The sequence below is a fragment of the Pelecanus crispus genome, chromosome 5, assembly GCF_030463565.1.
Source record: "Pelecanus crispus isolate bPelCri1 chromosome 5, bPelCri1.pri, whole genome shotgun sequence".
In the NCBI taxonomy this organism is placed as follows: domain Eukaryota; kingdom Metazoa; phylum Chordata; class Aves; order Pelecaniformes; family Pelecanidae; genus Pelecanus; species Pelecanus crispus.
In genome coordinates, this window is record NC_134647.1 from 25,288,290 (window position 1) to 25,305,063 (window position 16,774).

General features: G+C 44.2%; 1 protein-coding gene across 1 annotated transcript; it reads right to left on the reverse strand.

Annotated features, from left to right (window-relative positions):
* Nucleotides 1–1,816: 1,816 nt before the first annotated feature.
* On the reverse strand, nucleotides 1,817–10,947 carry CHRNA1 (cholinergic receptor nicotinic alpha 1 subunit). Its single transcript, XM_075710095.1, has 9 exons — nucleotides 10,908–10,947; nucleotides 8,840–8,985; nucleotides 8,652–8,696; nucleotides 8,109–8,218; nucleotides 7,676–7,871; nucleotides 6,790–7,027; nucleotides 5,410–5,633; nucleotides 3,899–4,138; nucleotides 1,817–1,948 (listed from the first exon to the last, which is right to left on the reverse strand). Exons 1-9 carry the CDS (start codon nucleotides 10,945–10,947, stop codon nucleotides 1,817–1,819), a joined length of 1,371 nt encoding a protein of 456 aa, XP_075566210.1.
* Between the last annotated feature and the right edge of the window lie 5,827 nt (nucleotides 10,948–16,774).

Consider the following 16,774-nt stretch of genomic DNA (forward strand, 5'->3'; position numbering starts at 1 on the left):
GTCAGCAGAGGTTTCGCCCAGCATACATCTTCAGCAATCATTTACAGGGTTAATGATCATCCAGGGAGGCAAAGATTACCATCATCTAAACTGTAAGAGCTGAGCAGAGTGTTACAAGCGATGGATTGCCCCAGACAAACTGCTTTGCTTAGGGCTGCAGCTCACCAAAACATTGTCCAGCAAACACTACACAATGATGAAAGTGTTGCACAAGTGCCTAGTTTTCCCCATAGAGCATTTCAAATGCCTGTCTTCTACAGACATGACACATTCCTGTAGAGCATTAGCATAATACAAATTTTATTAAACTCACAGCAAACTATTTACAGCTGTTAGCAAAGTAGTCCTATTGGCTTGGACAACCAGTTGGGAAAGATGAGTAACTTGTATCAGTTGCCCCACCTCTCCTTATTTATTTTTGAGAAAAACAGGCAGCACTGCTAGTATTTCCACGGTGTATTATTGAAACACACATAGGCTTGTTGCTTATGTTGAGTATTTACTAAACCCCAAAGGTCTTTGGCCAAAAGCAGTACTACTTTGTTTTAGCCACTAGAGTGAGCTGCTGCTCAACATTTGAATAAAGTTCGGGTACTTATTTGTGTTGCTCAGACGAGGACGTGTCCTGTCATTTTGTCATGCATAAGTAAAACTGAGATCCACGCTTTCCCTAGGAATGATCTTTGTAATGCTGTGGGGTTGGTTTTCTTTTCTTTTTTATTTTTTTTTTTTTGAGCATTTATTTAATGCTCATAATCTCTTTCGGGAGGGGACAGTTTTCAGGGAACAGAGAGAATTGTGTTTAAGATGTCATACTGAGCACCCCAAAATTTGAAGCTGTCCCCACATTAGTCATAATTCAAAATGGAGAGTGGAAACAAACCTTCCCGGAGCAGAGTAGGCTGAGTACAGAGATTATCCTATGGATACCATCCTTTCCCCTCTGGCCTAAACTTTTTCCTTAGGATGCAATTGCAGAACATCTCTGTTGACGACTGAAAATCCTGAGCATTAATACATAATGAATGTGGGGCTTCTTATAATGAGTATTAACAAGTAAAAATAAGAGGGCAGCAACTGCAACATAGTCACTGGGATGCCTGATGGTCATAGAGCAGGGCTCGGTGATAAAACAAGGCAAAAAAATCCTCTTCTACAAGTCCTTTACCATGGGACTTGATAGCAAAAAATACCTGTGGGACCCAAGTGGCTGAGGCTGTATCCTTCCCACAGTAAGGAACAGTCTCTCCTCTTTGCTGCATCAAGAGTTTCTACAGGTAAAGTCACGTATGACACAGTCATTTCAAATTTGTGCATGAAAATCAAATACCTAAGCATGCAGTTGGAGATATTTCTGTTGGTTACATCTAGTGTTACAAGAGGAGTCATTTGTGACTCTGCCAATACAAAAACCACAGAGCAGATATTGAAACCAGCTTGAACACTGAAAGTTGGATACAGATTTACAGCTCAGCTAAAGCTTATTACACTGCTATTGATTTCACTGGAATTGTATCTGTGGGTTACAAAGACGGTCTTATTAATACATTAACATTTTTAATAAATGGTAAAATGGATCAAAACCTGGCTGACAGCCATTCAGTCTACCAGTAATGAAAGTGTCTCTTTCTGGCAATGAAATGCCACTGAGCAGCAGCTCAGAAGTGCTAAGTATGGAGCCTTACATTTTATTATCCCTGCTCTTTCCCAGCAGGGACTGATTCCTGTCTGTGAAACTTTCAGAGGCTGGCCAGGTTTTGATGGTTAAGATACTTTCAGATGTTGACCAGGGTAACAAATACTTTCCAGTTGATGTTCATCCTTGCTGATTTAATTCAATAAGGCGACCAGCAAATACAGCTAATGTTCCTATAATACAAACTAGCATAAATATTCCAAGGAGAAGGTGATCAACCACCATCGCAACAAACTTCCATTCTTCTGCAGCCTGGGAAAGAAACAAAGGAGATGGTAAAATCTCTGCAGAGCCATGTTTGTTATGGGCATTCTTGTAATTTACTGTCTTGAACAACGGAAAGGCTCAGAAGTTCCACTATTATTATGCAAAAAATACTCATTTTCTTCTCAAAAGCAGGTCAGTGGTTCAGAAAGGCTAAGCAACCTAGAAATGCAAGTTTCAAGACTGAACTGTTTAGAAACCCTGGCAATTTAGTGAACAATTTCATTAAAAGAAATGTTTAAAAGCTTAATTTTTAGGCAAATCATTGCTTTTGAAAGAGAGTTTGAAAACACTGAAAGCAAAATGCTTAGTTTGACACAACTGGCTTTTGTTTTTCTGTTGCTTTTGCATTCTCATGGGGTATCTAAGCAATTTCCATTAATTTAGCTCTAGTCCCTGCTTTCAATGCCTCGTATATACTCTAAAGTCTGGCAAAACCTTCTTGGTAGCTCCCTTAGTCTTTTTTCCAGTTGTGGGACACCACGAACCACTTGCTCTGCGACTGCCTTTTCACTGGATGCTTTTGGTGGGAACCCAGCACTATAAGAGCCAGCAGAGTGCGAGGTGCTCAGATTTCCACCCTGTAACTCTGCCTTATGGAGTGACACATACTGGCCTAAGGCACCCTCTACTTTTGCTTTAGTTGCCCTAGAAGGAGAAGAGGCTGTTGTATTTTATCTAGAGGACACTGATAATCAATACTGTTTTGAGGTGGTTCATAAGTAAATGCAATGAAGTGGCAGCCTTCAGAAGCCACAACGTTCAGTTCATTTGGGGAACTTGACTTTCAAAACCCCCTGGAAGTGATATCAACAGTGCCCAGATGACACAAGCAGCTGGGCTCCAGTTCCGAAGGGAGCACTTGCCAGTAACCTGAAGACCCTCCTTGTAAGTCCAGAGGGAAGTGAAGGCCAGAGATGCTGAAGCCACGCCAGCCCTGCTGAGGGTAACGCTTTATCTGGAGAGAGGCACGGGAGTCATGGGGAACATGAGACTACAGCCAGAGCCGTTCCACATGCTCCAGGAATTTGGTCACAGGAACAAACACCATGGTGTAAATTCTGCCCATGGGAAGGAGGCGCCTCCTTTTCAAGAGCACGGGCCAAATTATTGTCCTAGAGAACTCTTTCCCCATCTTCAGGCTAGCCTGCAGCTCAGCAGGAAAAGTATAGATCATTTAGACAGGTGAAGTACCGGTACTGAATTATCCGTGCAAAAGCTGATAACTGAAATAAAAAAAGAGGGGTTAATTGCAGCGAATGTGCTAGAAGGAGGCAGAGCTAGGTTTTCCTGGGGAACACTGCCGTATGTGACTCTACACGCATTTATCCTTCCTTTGGCTTGCAATGTGGAAAAAGTCAGTAATCGGAGTAGCTCGTGACGTGCTTCACTTGCAGGGACTACTTGTAGCATTCAGGAATAACCCAAAACCTTATTGAAATTGGAATTATCATTTTTAAGTTACATTTAACACTTTTCAGATAAAACTGCTGGCCTTTTGGAGTCCGGCTTGCTTCCTGGCTGTTTAAAAGCAACAGGAGATTGCTTACTGCAGGGGGAAGATGCCCAAGTGGGAGACAGGAGGAATGTGTTTTGGAACTTGCTTACAGCTCTTGAAACTGCTTTGCTACTCACAGACACTCCATCTCTATGGCTTCACATACCACATTTAGAAAACCTTGGCACTGCCACATTTTTTTCTCTTTTCTCTCTCTCTCTTTTTTTTTTTTTTTTGGACCAAGATTCAATTGCCATCTGCAACTATTATCTGTCGGTCCTTGTTGACTGCATCAAGGGGAAAAGACTGTCCCCTCCTAAAGCCAAAACAGGGTTTGGAGTGTTTTTGTGAGGCGTGGATATTTTACCCACCCCCCCTGCCCCCCAAAATATGTAGCAATTTGAAAGCGAGAAATGAATCATGCACAAAAAATGCCTTACATTACTGGCTTCTTGCTCTGATTTCATGGTTTCTGCAATGTATTTTATTCCCTCTATAGCATTTCTCACATCTGGATTTTTGGTAAGCGGGGAGTAGAAGTTGACAGGCACAGAACCTGGCTTCCCAGAAATTTCAGAAATATCAATGTCTTCTGCAAAAATATTTTTGTCTTGTTTATCCCTGGACGGTCGTTTCATTGTAGAGAAAAACATGATGTTTGGGATTGTGTCAATAAAGATCTGAAAACAAAGAGGAAGAAGACGACAGTTGCTGGTTGGCGGGGCTGTGTTACAGATGCAGCTGTGTACTGAACAAAGGCAAGCCTCTCTGGTCCCAAATCGCTTCCCGCACTGGATCAGCTACAGACTCCCCCTCGGAGTATGTCACAGCCTGCACCTTAGTCACACTGGGGCTTTTGTCAGCCTTATGGCCTGGGGCAGATGGAGTCACCCACAGGCCTGTCACACATTTTCTGGAAACCATTTCCCCCTGCCATGTAGCCAACGTCTATACATGAAGGGGGGGTGCTACGTCATGGAGCAGACCCTCATCTAATTCGGAATATATTGCTTACGAATCTGGCTTGAAGAATGGACTACAAAGGATCTCTTTTGGCTACTTATGTTTGACTCAGCTATTACAAATGTTTGTTATACATGCATATAAGGTTTACAATAATTTCCTTTGGAATAACAGAGACTTGCTGCCAGAGCAATTTTAAGGGCATGCAGTGTTTGCCTGTTGAAATCTCTCTTCTGCAGGGATTGTTCATGCTGCAGTGAATCTGATGTAAGCTATAGCCTTAAAAGTATAATTAGAAATACACAGAACAATCTCCTATTCATGTCATGGTTTAATATGAACCCAGGCAGGCTTAAAGAAGGCAAGAATAACTGAATGGATCCCCTTTGGTACTGTCTCCCTGGCAAAGAACTTGTAATGACAGACATCCAATTTTTTTCTACATCTCGTGGTTACCATTTAGACTGCTGTGCAACTATCTCCTTGCTTCCCAAGGACTGCAGAGTAACTGTATTTGTTGGGAAAATACAGAGAAGATCATGCTTTTGCTAAACTCTCCTTTTGAAAATGGGATGCTGAATGCAGGTATCCCCAATGGCACTTGTGCTCTGCACTCACACGGGGTGGTGAACTTGGCCACTGGCAGGCAGCAGTGTTTTGCAGTCAGATGTAGAATTAGACCAGGAAATGTAATTTGAGTCCAACTGGCCCATTTTCTTTTCCCTGCACCTTCAGCTGCCAGTGTTTTGCCTCACCTGTTCCCTGCAAGACACTACCCCAGTGGACAGTTTTGTTACTTAAAGAGGCACCTTAGCAGTCTGGCTGACTTTATGCACAACTAAATAGTAAACACTGGCTCTTGTGCCTAGAGAGATTTAACGTGATGCATTTACTTCCCCAATTCTTGTTGACTTTTATTAGAAAACCTGCCAATAAAATAGGGAGTGCTCAGTGGAAACCAAGAAACATGCAAAGCTGTATAGCTCACCTTCCTGACCCACTGCGGCATGGTGTGAGTGCTTGGGGAGCGGTGGTGAGTGTTGATGACGATGACCGTGATGATGATTGAAGCGATGACAAACACCATTGTAAACAACATGTATTTGCCTATCAGAGGCACCGCACTGGAGGTGGAGGGAATCAGCTCCACAATGACCAGAAGGAACACAGTCAAAGACAGCAGGACAGAGATGCTGAGAGTCATTTTCTCACCTGCCGTGAGAAAAAAAACCAAAAAACCAAAAAACCCCCCCCCCCCAAAAAAACCCACAATAATACCATTGTTGCTCCGACCATTCAGCACGGAGAGTATTTATTTGAGAAGACAGGATGTGGATGATGGCTATTCACACATGTACATTTGTGTGCATCTGGAGTGCTGTCATCTCTCCCAGCATCCAAACCAGTTACTAGGCTGGCCAAACCTGAGAGCCTAAGAGCATCAGCTCCAGCATTAAGGTGGGAATCACCAGGTATGACTGGGCTGAGGTATGGGTGATGGATATGGAAAGCTTACTCGCCAGGAGCACTTCATGGGCTGTGCATTTTGAATGATGAAGTAATATGCACCTGATTAATGCTTACTCCACAGCCTCCTGGGGGGTTCGCTTGCCTTACTCTCTGGCAGGCTCATGCTGGGCTGAGTAGGCAGACAAAAATCACATCTGACACCAGAGGCCAGTTGCTATTTGAGATCTTCCAGTATGTAGGATGTCAAAACCAAACCACAAAACATGATTCACACATCTTTTTTCTATCCAGTTCAACTTTCTATAAAGCTTTCCACTGGAAAAAAAATACATCGAGTATTTCATGGAAGGGGCGTAATGAAATTAAGCAGTATGAAAAGCTGACACAAAGTAAAATGAATGAAGCAGAGGAAATGGTTGCAGGGAGCAAGAGATGCTCAGCAGGGACAAACGAGGCCAGAAGAGTCCAGGATTACTCTTTGTGTCACATGAGGTAATTTCTGTGAACAGACAACAAGCTCTCTGCTCTAACACCGTGCCAAAGGGCCTCACTCACCCCTTGTGTGCTCACTTACTGCGTGATGTACTGACATATTAACTACCTACCCATGGCAAAACATAACAAACAACTAGCTAAATCTTTGTTTTGCAGAAGTTAACTGGACAGTTAAGCAGCGACTTCTGCGGGAAATCAGCCCAATTTATTTATATCAGTAGTTTCAGCTTTCAGCACTTACTATTTATTTGCAGAATATTTTGAGCAATTATTTTAAGCAGAAATGTCCAGTTTTAGTAAGTGCTGCCCTTTAAGTTGACTGGTGATTTCAAATACTCAGAATTTCTCAGAAATTTATTAGAAGAGCAATTTCTATGGCGGTAGAATGAATAAATTCACGTACCTGAATCTGTGGGTAGATAAAAAACTAATCCAGTTAAAAAGGAGAAGAGCAGGCAGGGAATGATGACATTCACGATGAAGTAGAGAGGCAGGCGCTGCATGAGGAAGTGGTAGGTGATATCCAGGTAGGGGGTGTCAGGGCAGCAAGCGTAGTAAACCCAGTGCTTCCAGCCACGGTAGTCCTTCATCACCCACTCCCCACTCTCCATGAAGTTACTCAGATCTGGACGATCACTCTCCTGACAGCAAAACCCCCCCAGATTCTTAGTATTAGATGTTCTGAACAAAATCAAAACTTGGCAGTTGCTCAGGAACAGGTTTCCCAATAACTCAGGCACTTCATGAATTTTGGGAGCCAACTACTCTTGTCTATGTTATTTTGCCTTAGAATATCATCCTCTACACAGCATCCAACTAAATATTTTACAGAAACAGTCAGGGATAGTTGACTAAAGAGAAAGACTGATTAAATATTTACAGATAGGAGACATACCTGAGGGGATGGGGAAAGAGCCCTTGGAAATGGAAAATCATGAGCAGAGAAAAAGCACACATCCCCCGCCCCCCCCCCCCAAAAAAAAAAAAAAAATCCCACCCCAAAACCCAAACAAAAGCAGAACAGGCAGCACCATAAGGAGTGGTGTGAAGCTGATGGAGGACAGACAGGTAGGAGACCATTAGGGCACAGGAATTATGCATAAGCAGAATTTTAGAAGCCAAACCAGGAAATTTTGTGCTAGATCTACAGATACGGCACTTATATTTTACAGGTAGTACCTGCTTGTTTTTCAGTCAAAAGAAGGTTATATTCCTTTCTAAATCTGAGATGTCCCTAAAAACATATCCACATCTTTACTGCTTTTCCCAATTACAAACTCCTTGCTTACCGGGTTAATAACAACCACTGTACCATCATACGTCCAAGTTCCCAACTTCACACTGCAGTTCTGCTGGTCAAATGGGAAGTGCGTGACTATAATTTCACAGTAACTTTTAAAAATAGCTGGTGGTGTCCAGGTGATCAGGCCTGTGTGCTCCAGAAGGACTTTGGTGTATTTAACGATGGCGAAATCACCATCTGCGCTGCAAAAGGAACAGGGACATTAGCAGCAATATGGGTAGCATAATTAACATAGTCACAAAAGGATTTCTCTGGCTGCAGAATGGCTGGTCCCCTCAGTGCCATCACACCTGCTCCTGGAGAAGCTTGCTCTGAAGCATGCTACCCACTGGCCCAGATGTCGTGGAAAAGCAGCCCCACCACAGTGGTGCCACGGGGCAGAGCTACCCCTCCCTCCCCAGGCAGCTCGCACCCCTTACTTGTTGTAAAGAACAAGGTCTGGCCGCCAGATATCATCTGAGGGGATGCGGATTTTTTTCACGCCACCGTAGTCGTCTGGATTCCACTTGAGGTTGACGTCCGTCCATTGCTAAAGAGAGGGGATTTCGGCCACTGAGAGCCTCTTCCAGCACTTACGGGGGTAGTTTTGGTACTTCCTAGAAACATCCACCTCCCTTGCTTTGGGACAGGCAGGTAAGCATAAACATATGCTAGTGGCATCCCCAGCCAATTTTTTACATTATCTTGAATATTGGTTTAAGAAGCTTATTAAAAAAATAGGAAATAATATTAAAGATAAATATACCAGAAGTCTACTGTTTGAAATACAATGCAAAATGCTTTTCTTAAGGCTTTTGGTGTCTAGCGCATTTTGTTCTTGAGATCCCAGAAAGAAGAAAGGCTCTGCTAGCTCACCCACCTGTCCAAGTTGCCCCTGAAATTATAACAGAGTAGTTCATTCCTGGCTGCATCCAGTGCATTTATTTGAATTGGATGAAATGGTTAGCAATATTTAAAGTTACCTGTTTCAGGCGTACGTTGGTTGTTACAATCTGATTTACTTCATCCTTAAAAGAAAAAGAAAGAAAAGGAGGCAATAGCAGCCAACATCACCATTAAAGGAGAAAAATTGTTTCCTCAGAAAAATGACACCATTTGGCACTATCACATAAGCCAGCGGTTCAACATGTACCACGTGTTCATACCATACCACGTTAATAAGCTGAATGAGCTGCAGCCCGACGGTGACGACAACGGCGTCCCGATGGTCCTCCACTGGGCGCACCACCTTGTTGTAGTCCCTGAACAAGTCCTCGACAAGGCGAGTCTCGTGTTCATAGCACAGGGCCAGCCCAGCTGCAGAACAGCAGGGGTGGCATCAGTGAGATGGGACAGGGGACACGCTACAGCGCCGTTGGTCTGAGGTAGGCATGAAGGAAATACTGTCAACAGCAAGCTGCTGGCGGAGGGTGAACACCGAGACCTCTGTGTGACCACTCATTTCAGGTGTGCATTATGTGCATTGCAAATACCGTCAGCAGGTGTAACTATCTATCTGATCTGGAGTTCAGCTTAGGAGTAAGGCAACAACAGACTCCAACCAGGAGATGAACAAAAAGAAATAGCCATAATTGCGGACATCAGACTGAGCATTAGGAATCTTCTCCATGCTCTCCCAACCTGCAACTGTGCTTACATGTAATACTTGTGGACAGTTAAGCACAGAGAATACCCATAATCAGGGATTTCTGATGTTGTCTCCTCCACCTTCAATTCCACAGACTTGCTTGTAACAGTGACATTAAAGGACAGGGCCAAGCACAACCGTCCTTGAGGTGAAAGCACCATCCAGACTCCGTGCATCTAAGCAGAGCAGGAGCTCCTCTCCACAACAGGAGTTTCTGGGGTTGTGTTTGTGGGGAGAGAGAAGGAAACCGTTCACAATGTCGTCTCATATTTCCCTCTCCTCAGGGAAGGTCTCAACCTGTCCTTGGAGAGCTCTGCCCACAGACTGCTCAGCGTGACTCGGCAGCGCTACATGAAAGAGCCCTCGTAAGAAAAGCATCATGAGTGAAAATGGCAGGTAGCAGCTCTGTTTCAGTGCAGCTTTAGCAGTGCATGTGCATGGCATTGTGCTCCCAAGGGACGAGGGCTCAGATTCCCATCTCAAAGAAAAACAGACGAACCCCATTTCCAGATTGCCTGTTGCAGAACAAGCAGCTGCATCACGTACCCAGACTGTAGCTGCTTCACTGTTGCAGGGGAGTAAAGCAAATGGAATGGGGACTTAGGGATGTTTTTGTATGTACCCTCTTTTAAAGATAGTGAGAGGGAACAGAACAGCTGAGCCTCGCCACAAGCATTTTTGGCAGATCCCATCCTTGCCTTCCCCTCTCAGTTTGAATCCTGGGCCACTGAAGTCAACAGGAATTTTGCTGCTGACTCCAGCCTAAGCCAGGATTTCCCCTTGTTACCTAACTGACTTTTCATCAGCTCCCTTTATATAGTTGAGCTGAGATGCCAAGGATTCTGTCTCGGCCTTGTCCTGCCACGAGATGTTATTAAAATATTTGGATGCCATCGAGAAAAGCTGCCTGCCGTAGACAAGCAGTGCTTGCTTCCCCTGCCAGAAGGCTGGGCTGGGGTGGGCAGGAGTCATCTTTCAATTTTTAAGTTATGATCACAGCATCTTATCTAAGTCAAGCTCCTTTCTATGCTTTATTAATCCAATTCCAATCCTTCACATTGCTACCTTCTGGTGTGGGTTGGTAAGAATTTAGTATATTGTTTGAATTTGGTGAAATGTTTTTAGGATCACAAAATACTTATTCTTTTAAGGGACAGTTTAAAAAGAATTATCCTGGTACAACACATGCAGGTACAAATCAATTCTGCTTCCTTGTCAATAGTCCCACAACTTAATGAAATTTCTTATAATGAATTTTTACATTTCAAGCCATGTTCACTAGATCCTTTCACACATTTTGAAATACATGTAGCACTAGAGTAAATGGGAGCATGGCAAAAAGATGTCGGAGAGAAAAACAATTAAACACAAAAACCTCTCACTTCAAAATACCTGATGTCTGAAATTACAAATATCCGAGCTGTTACCAATGCACTCCAAAGCTCTCATTTAAACAATCCGAGGTGTTCATAAAACCTTATCAGCAGGACAGGCTTCTCCCAGAACACACCGATGTATATGCAAAGCCCTGCTCCTTCACACTCAGGAAGGAGCCGACCCCTGTTCAAAGCAATGGCTGTAACACCTTTACCTGCGGAGATGAGGAGGAGTACGCAATGGACCTTCATCATCCCGGCTCCTTCTTACTGCAGTCATACAGATGGAGGCACGGACAAAGCGCCTTTACAGTCTCTTCAGAGGAGGGCTGTGCTGCCTCCTGCCAGGGTGCTGGCAAAATATAATCACCAAGGTATTGATTTACAGCACCTGTTTTTGGGAATGACAGCTGAGGGCCACTGTGCCGCCGGGTTGGAAATGGGAGCACAATGTGTTTCACCAGTCAAGAATCTTCTGCAGCTTACAGGTCATTTTTTCTATGTGGCAATGTGATCTGTGACTTAATAAACAAATAAATATATAAATAAAGATAAGAAAGGATTAGCTGTAGAGTAACTGAACATCTCGGTGAGATCTCAGAAACTTCCCGAGCTGGAGACCTAAAGCTGTACGTCATCCTTTTTGACCAGAGCAACCTGCCAGATTTGGGATTTTGTTTCCCTGAGGGAAAACAGATCGCAGTCATTTATTTCTGAAGCACCCTCACCAGCGTACAGACTGCGTGCTGAGATGAGGCTGCTCCCTATGCTTCACAGATGGATGAGAAGTCTTTGAAGAAGTGAACAAACACCTTCAAGAGAGATCCATCTCCTTGAATCTACTGGGATTTTCAGAAGGTACTTGGTAGAGTCCCCCGCCTTGAAAGCTGTTAACTAACCTAAGGAGCCTGAAGTAAGAGGGAAAACCCTCTCATAGATACCTATAGGCTTACTGAACTATGAAAGGCAAATGGTAGGAATATATGTTTGGTTTCTATAGCAGGGCAGGTCCAGAGGATTCCTGCAGAGAATGCTAGTGCTTGCTCATCATTGTCATAAATCACCTGGAGAAGGGGTGAAAAGTGAGGTGTTTGGTAATAATACTCAGTTACTCAGGCTAGCAAAGAAAACAACCAACTGTGAAGAATTTTTTATATATATATATATATATATATATAGATGCACACACACACACATATGAGAGTTCCTCTGAGCTCACTGATACCACTCAGGAACAAAATCTTGAGACAGATAGTTCTGCAGAGTGCTCAGCAGTGTGAGAAAAGCAAGCCCATCGGTTCTTAGGTAAAGAGATGAAGCAAACAGGAAAGATGTCGCTATAAATCCATGGTGTCCCGAGTACTCTTTACAGTTCTGGTCCTCTGCTTTCAAAAGAAGACTTGGAAATGGCCCAGGAGAAAGTGACAATGACGTCCACAGTACAGACTGGCTTTTGTACCTGGAACAGGTAGATAGTATGAATCTTCAGTCTGGAAGAGAAGCCAGAGAGAGAAACAGCTTTGGTAGGGTCTGTAAAATCACAAGTGGTCTGGAGAAGGCAGATTTGGATTCACTCACTGTTCCAGTGCAAAAAAAAAGTAGAGGGCATCGAGGGAAACTCGCGTTGGCAGGCTTAAACAAGATGCTTCTTCACACCGTATGGCCGCAGTGGAACTCAGTGCCACAGAAATTTCTGGTTGCCAGAAGTTTGTGTGTATTCAGAAAAAATCAGTGTGACATTCATTTCATGCTATTAAATTTAGAAAAAAAACAAACCAAACCCCAAAACCAAAAAGACAAACGACAATACAAAACCAAGAAGTCTGTCACAGAAGTCCCAGAGTCACAAGTCACAGGAGGCTGGGGCAGTGTCCTGGAGAAACACTGCTAAATGCTTGCCCTGTTCTTGCACTTTTCCCTAGGCACCTGCTGTTTGGAGACATTGGACTAGGTGACCTGCCACAACCATTCTTACACACCACTCCCAATTTCCTTTTCCAGAAAACGTTCCCCACAAAAACCTTTCTTAGCTTTGCCTCTGGGTGACAGCAGACGTGCTTTCTATTTCTTATGGATAACCTTCGTGCTGTGTGCCAGCTGGTTGGGTGTTTCATGCTGGATGCCTTTATTATTCTTATTTTAATTTTTTTTTTTTTTTTTTTAAAATCACTCTTCCTCACCCACCCCCCTCCACTAACTCAGCATTCAGCCTCTGCATTTACATTTATCCTCCAGTAAAAACTCTCCATCTACATAACTCTGGCCTTGTTCCTGGCCTGTGCCTCGGCCGGCAGCTCCCACTGTTGCAGCTATCTTATTTCAAACAAGCGAGCAGCTGGCTGCTTCCAGCCTTTATCCTGGGCCAGGCAGCTGCCGTGCCCAGCGGAGATCCAATTGCACGGAGGCATTGTGGGAATGCTGATGATGGCCCTGTGGATCGTCTCAGGGTCTCTCAAAGCATTCCTGCCTACCCAAGGCAGGGCTGGCAGGTTCGCTCCGGAACAGATGGAGGAGAGTGTCACCACGCTCTTTGGCAAATTGTAGCTCTTGGGTAACATAAGTTTCTGTCCCCCCCACCAAAAAAGGTCTAGCTGCTTGGAACCAGCAGGATGCAGAATCCGTACGAGCCCTAGAAAGTCTGCAGCCTTTGCATGGATAATTTCTCCTGCAGCTGGGCTGACCTGAGAACAGCCCCTGACCTGAGCGCCAGCTCCACCTCACTGGCTGGAAGTCAGAGCTCACGCTGGAAGAGGCAGGAACAGGTATTTGCAGAAGGCCTTTGGGGAGCGACAGCTTGCCTGCAAGGAATGTTCACTGGCAGAGACACAAGACTCTTTCCCTCCCCCAAAAATCCAGGCAACCTGAGCTGCTGTTAAATATGGACAGAGAAGTGAACGCAGATTGTTGTTAGCAGGGGAATGCGACCAGTCATGACTGAGGTGAAAAAGCAAGGAGAGGGGACGAGTTATACTGAGTGCCTGAATTTGATCCATTGCTAAGACGGGTATTTTTTTTTTTTGCCTTCAGAGTATTCAGAGGGTTTTTTTGACAAATGTGTTATTCCTACACAGAAAACCCCTTTTCACATCTATTTCAACTCCAAGCTTTCTGGCTTGGTTTGTGAGGCCCCCCCAGAGCTCAGACGAACCCACTTCCCACCATGCTAACCTGGCAGACCAGGTCTCATTCGTATCGACCGGAAAGAAGCAGAACTCGCCGCTAGCTGAATTTAGGGCATCGCTGCTTCCATTCATGTACCAGGAACGAACGAGTGGTGCGGGGGCTTCTGCCCACTCCAGCCTGAAGGAAGTCAGCTGTGAACAAATGCTACTGCAGGTAAGTCTTTTTGGCAGGGTAACATCACACAGCCATGTTACAAGTGAGCAGAATACCTAATCCTTTTGACAGGGTGAGGAATACAAGATTTTCTGAAATCTTTGTCACAGAATTGTGTGCATAAATGCAATGCCCGACTGGAAAGAGCAGATGCAGGAGGCTCCAAGGGCTGCAGGGCCTGCACGGGGGAAGCAGAAGTGGAATTAATAGAATGAATAGAGAAAAAGTAGATATTACATCAGGGAAATTAAGGGCACAAAAGCTGAAAAACAACAGCAGTGTTCATTTGGGGGTTTTAAGCTTCCAAATACAGTATATGCACTTTTTAATGCATTTTGGTATCAGAAAAATGGCGTTGTTGGTGACAGCAGATTATGGCAGCACTGGATTAAAAAAGGCAGATGGTTAGACAAGTAAATTGTGAATTTGCCATGTGTTTGTTACCAGATTGCCCCTAGTTATAGACAGTATGGCACACATTTCCCGCTGGAAGCCATCTCACAGGAGTCTGGCGGCTCAACGCTATTGCCACCAGATGGCAACAGATGGCTAAAAAAGATGCAGTGGGCACACGACGGGCATTTGAGAGAGAACGATCGCAAACGATCCCTAGCAAGAGCAAAACAGAAGGAGTAAATATTTTCAAGAAGAAATGCGTTCAAGGAATTAAGACAATCTTGAGATGCTAATGGGCTGTACTTCCCCTGTTTATTCCAGTGCCCATAAGAACACGCTGAGCATTAATATACACATCACTACGTATTGACACGCAGGATTTAATTCCACAAACTGAAAAATCCAGAGTTGCAGTTTTCCATACTGAGACACACCTCAGCCATCCTGCAAATATATTTTATCCCCATGGACGTTGGTAGCAAATTTGTTTTCAGCATATCTTTTCTTTGTTTTCTCTTACACAGGTCAAACGAATTAAAAATACCAAAAACTCACTCAAAAGTGGTGATCTTAACCTCTGCAGTTACAGAGTTTAGGTATTATAGCACAGACATGGTGCACATTTATCTCATCAGAAGGATGATTCTGAAAAAAAGGACTTGAGTGTGGAAAGAAAGAGAAGAGCAAGGAAAAGGTCCACAATCAGAGAAACCACAATCACAAAATACATAGTTAAATCAGTGGCACAAGTGTTAACCTATTGCAGGTGAGGAGAAACACCACTCCTCTTTAAACAGGCATCAACCCTCACAGTCACGCTGCTCAGACAAAAATGACAGTGGCAACAGAGACTCATTTACCCAGCTTGAGCAAGGCATGTGCAGCAGTGAGAGCAGAGACCAGCAATAACTGAAAACAATCAGGTGAGACGACAGGCACGAGCTGACCAGCCACAGAGTGTCAGAGGAATTAGTCAGAAGGTTGCAGCTTCACATTGCCTTTCTGTTACGGAAACTCCAGGAAACCAGTCCTGGAACTGAATAAAGTTGCTGGATAAAGCAGTGGTAAATTCAACTCCAGCTATCATCCCTGACAAAGTTGCTGCCAGGGCTCCTATCTGAGTACTAGGGCCTATCTCTGGCACCTAGGTGAGTCACGCTAGAGAGAGAAACAAGACCACAAAAGAAGACAAGTCCATTAGATGTGAGGTTTCTCTGCCCTGCTCCTGCGGACCACTCTGTTAGCACAGCAGCTTGCATGAGCCATGCTAGAGTGACGAGGACAGCAAAGGAACGGCTTTGCTGGTCCATCCCCTCATGAAGACTTTCCTGCACAGCAGGACTCCTCAGATACTCTGCTTCTGTGGTCAGGAACATCTCATTCATACTTGGATGCAGCTAGGTGACACCTGTATTTATTAAAAACTCTGCCTTTCCCAGCAGCAAAAGTCACCAGCTGGAAAATGCACTCAGCCTGGTACAGACCACTACTATTACTACCTGTTCTGAACTTCATCTGCAACCATCAGGCATGAGTTCTCTCTCTGCAGATGCAGAAAAACTCCACAAAGCACAGAAGTCTGGCAGCTGATAGTAAAACTGGGCAGAGAGGGTGGGCTGTTGTCAAAGCTGGCATCTGGGTGGGCACTGCCAGCTCTGCCACATCCTGACAGCGGAGACATCCAAGGCAATGTTTAAACAAGTGTTGGCCACCCGAGTGCTCTCCAGGAAGTGTCTGCCTCTGGAGATGGCATTATATCATATATTTTGGGTACATATTTTGATGCTGATTTGCTTTTGTAAGTATATAGTTGAGTTACTACCAGTGCAGAAAGTAGAGCCTGGCATCGCCTGACTTCTGGAAATGTATGTATATCATATCATATCATATCATACCCCCACCCCATTTCATACAGTGGCTTTCATGAGTGGGACCACAGACAGCATTTAGCTTGAATTATATCTCTGGATGCTCACACTGACATGTTTAAATACACATATCTGGTTTTAAATACAGATGATTCTCCATTGGAGTAACTCGCAGTGCAGACTATTCAAGTGTAGCTTTACATAAAAGCAAACTGCTTGATCAGCTCCTACGAGATCTGACACATCTTGGCCAGTATTCTGTAGTTCAGAGTTTTCCTGTAGACATCTGGGGGGAGCTCCACTACACAGCCAGTGGAAAGAAGAACTGCCAATGTGGGAAGTATCTTTTAATGCTTAAAAGCTGCTGCACTGGTTAGCTGCTTCTCTTACCCAGTTACAGGGTGGGGAAAAAAAAAAAGATAAAAATCACATTTTAGCTCTTAACTCACACAGGTTCTTCTCTGATTGCTGTCCCATAAGGA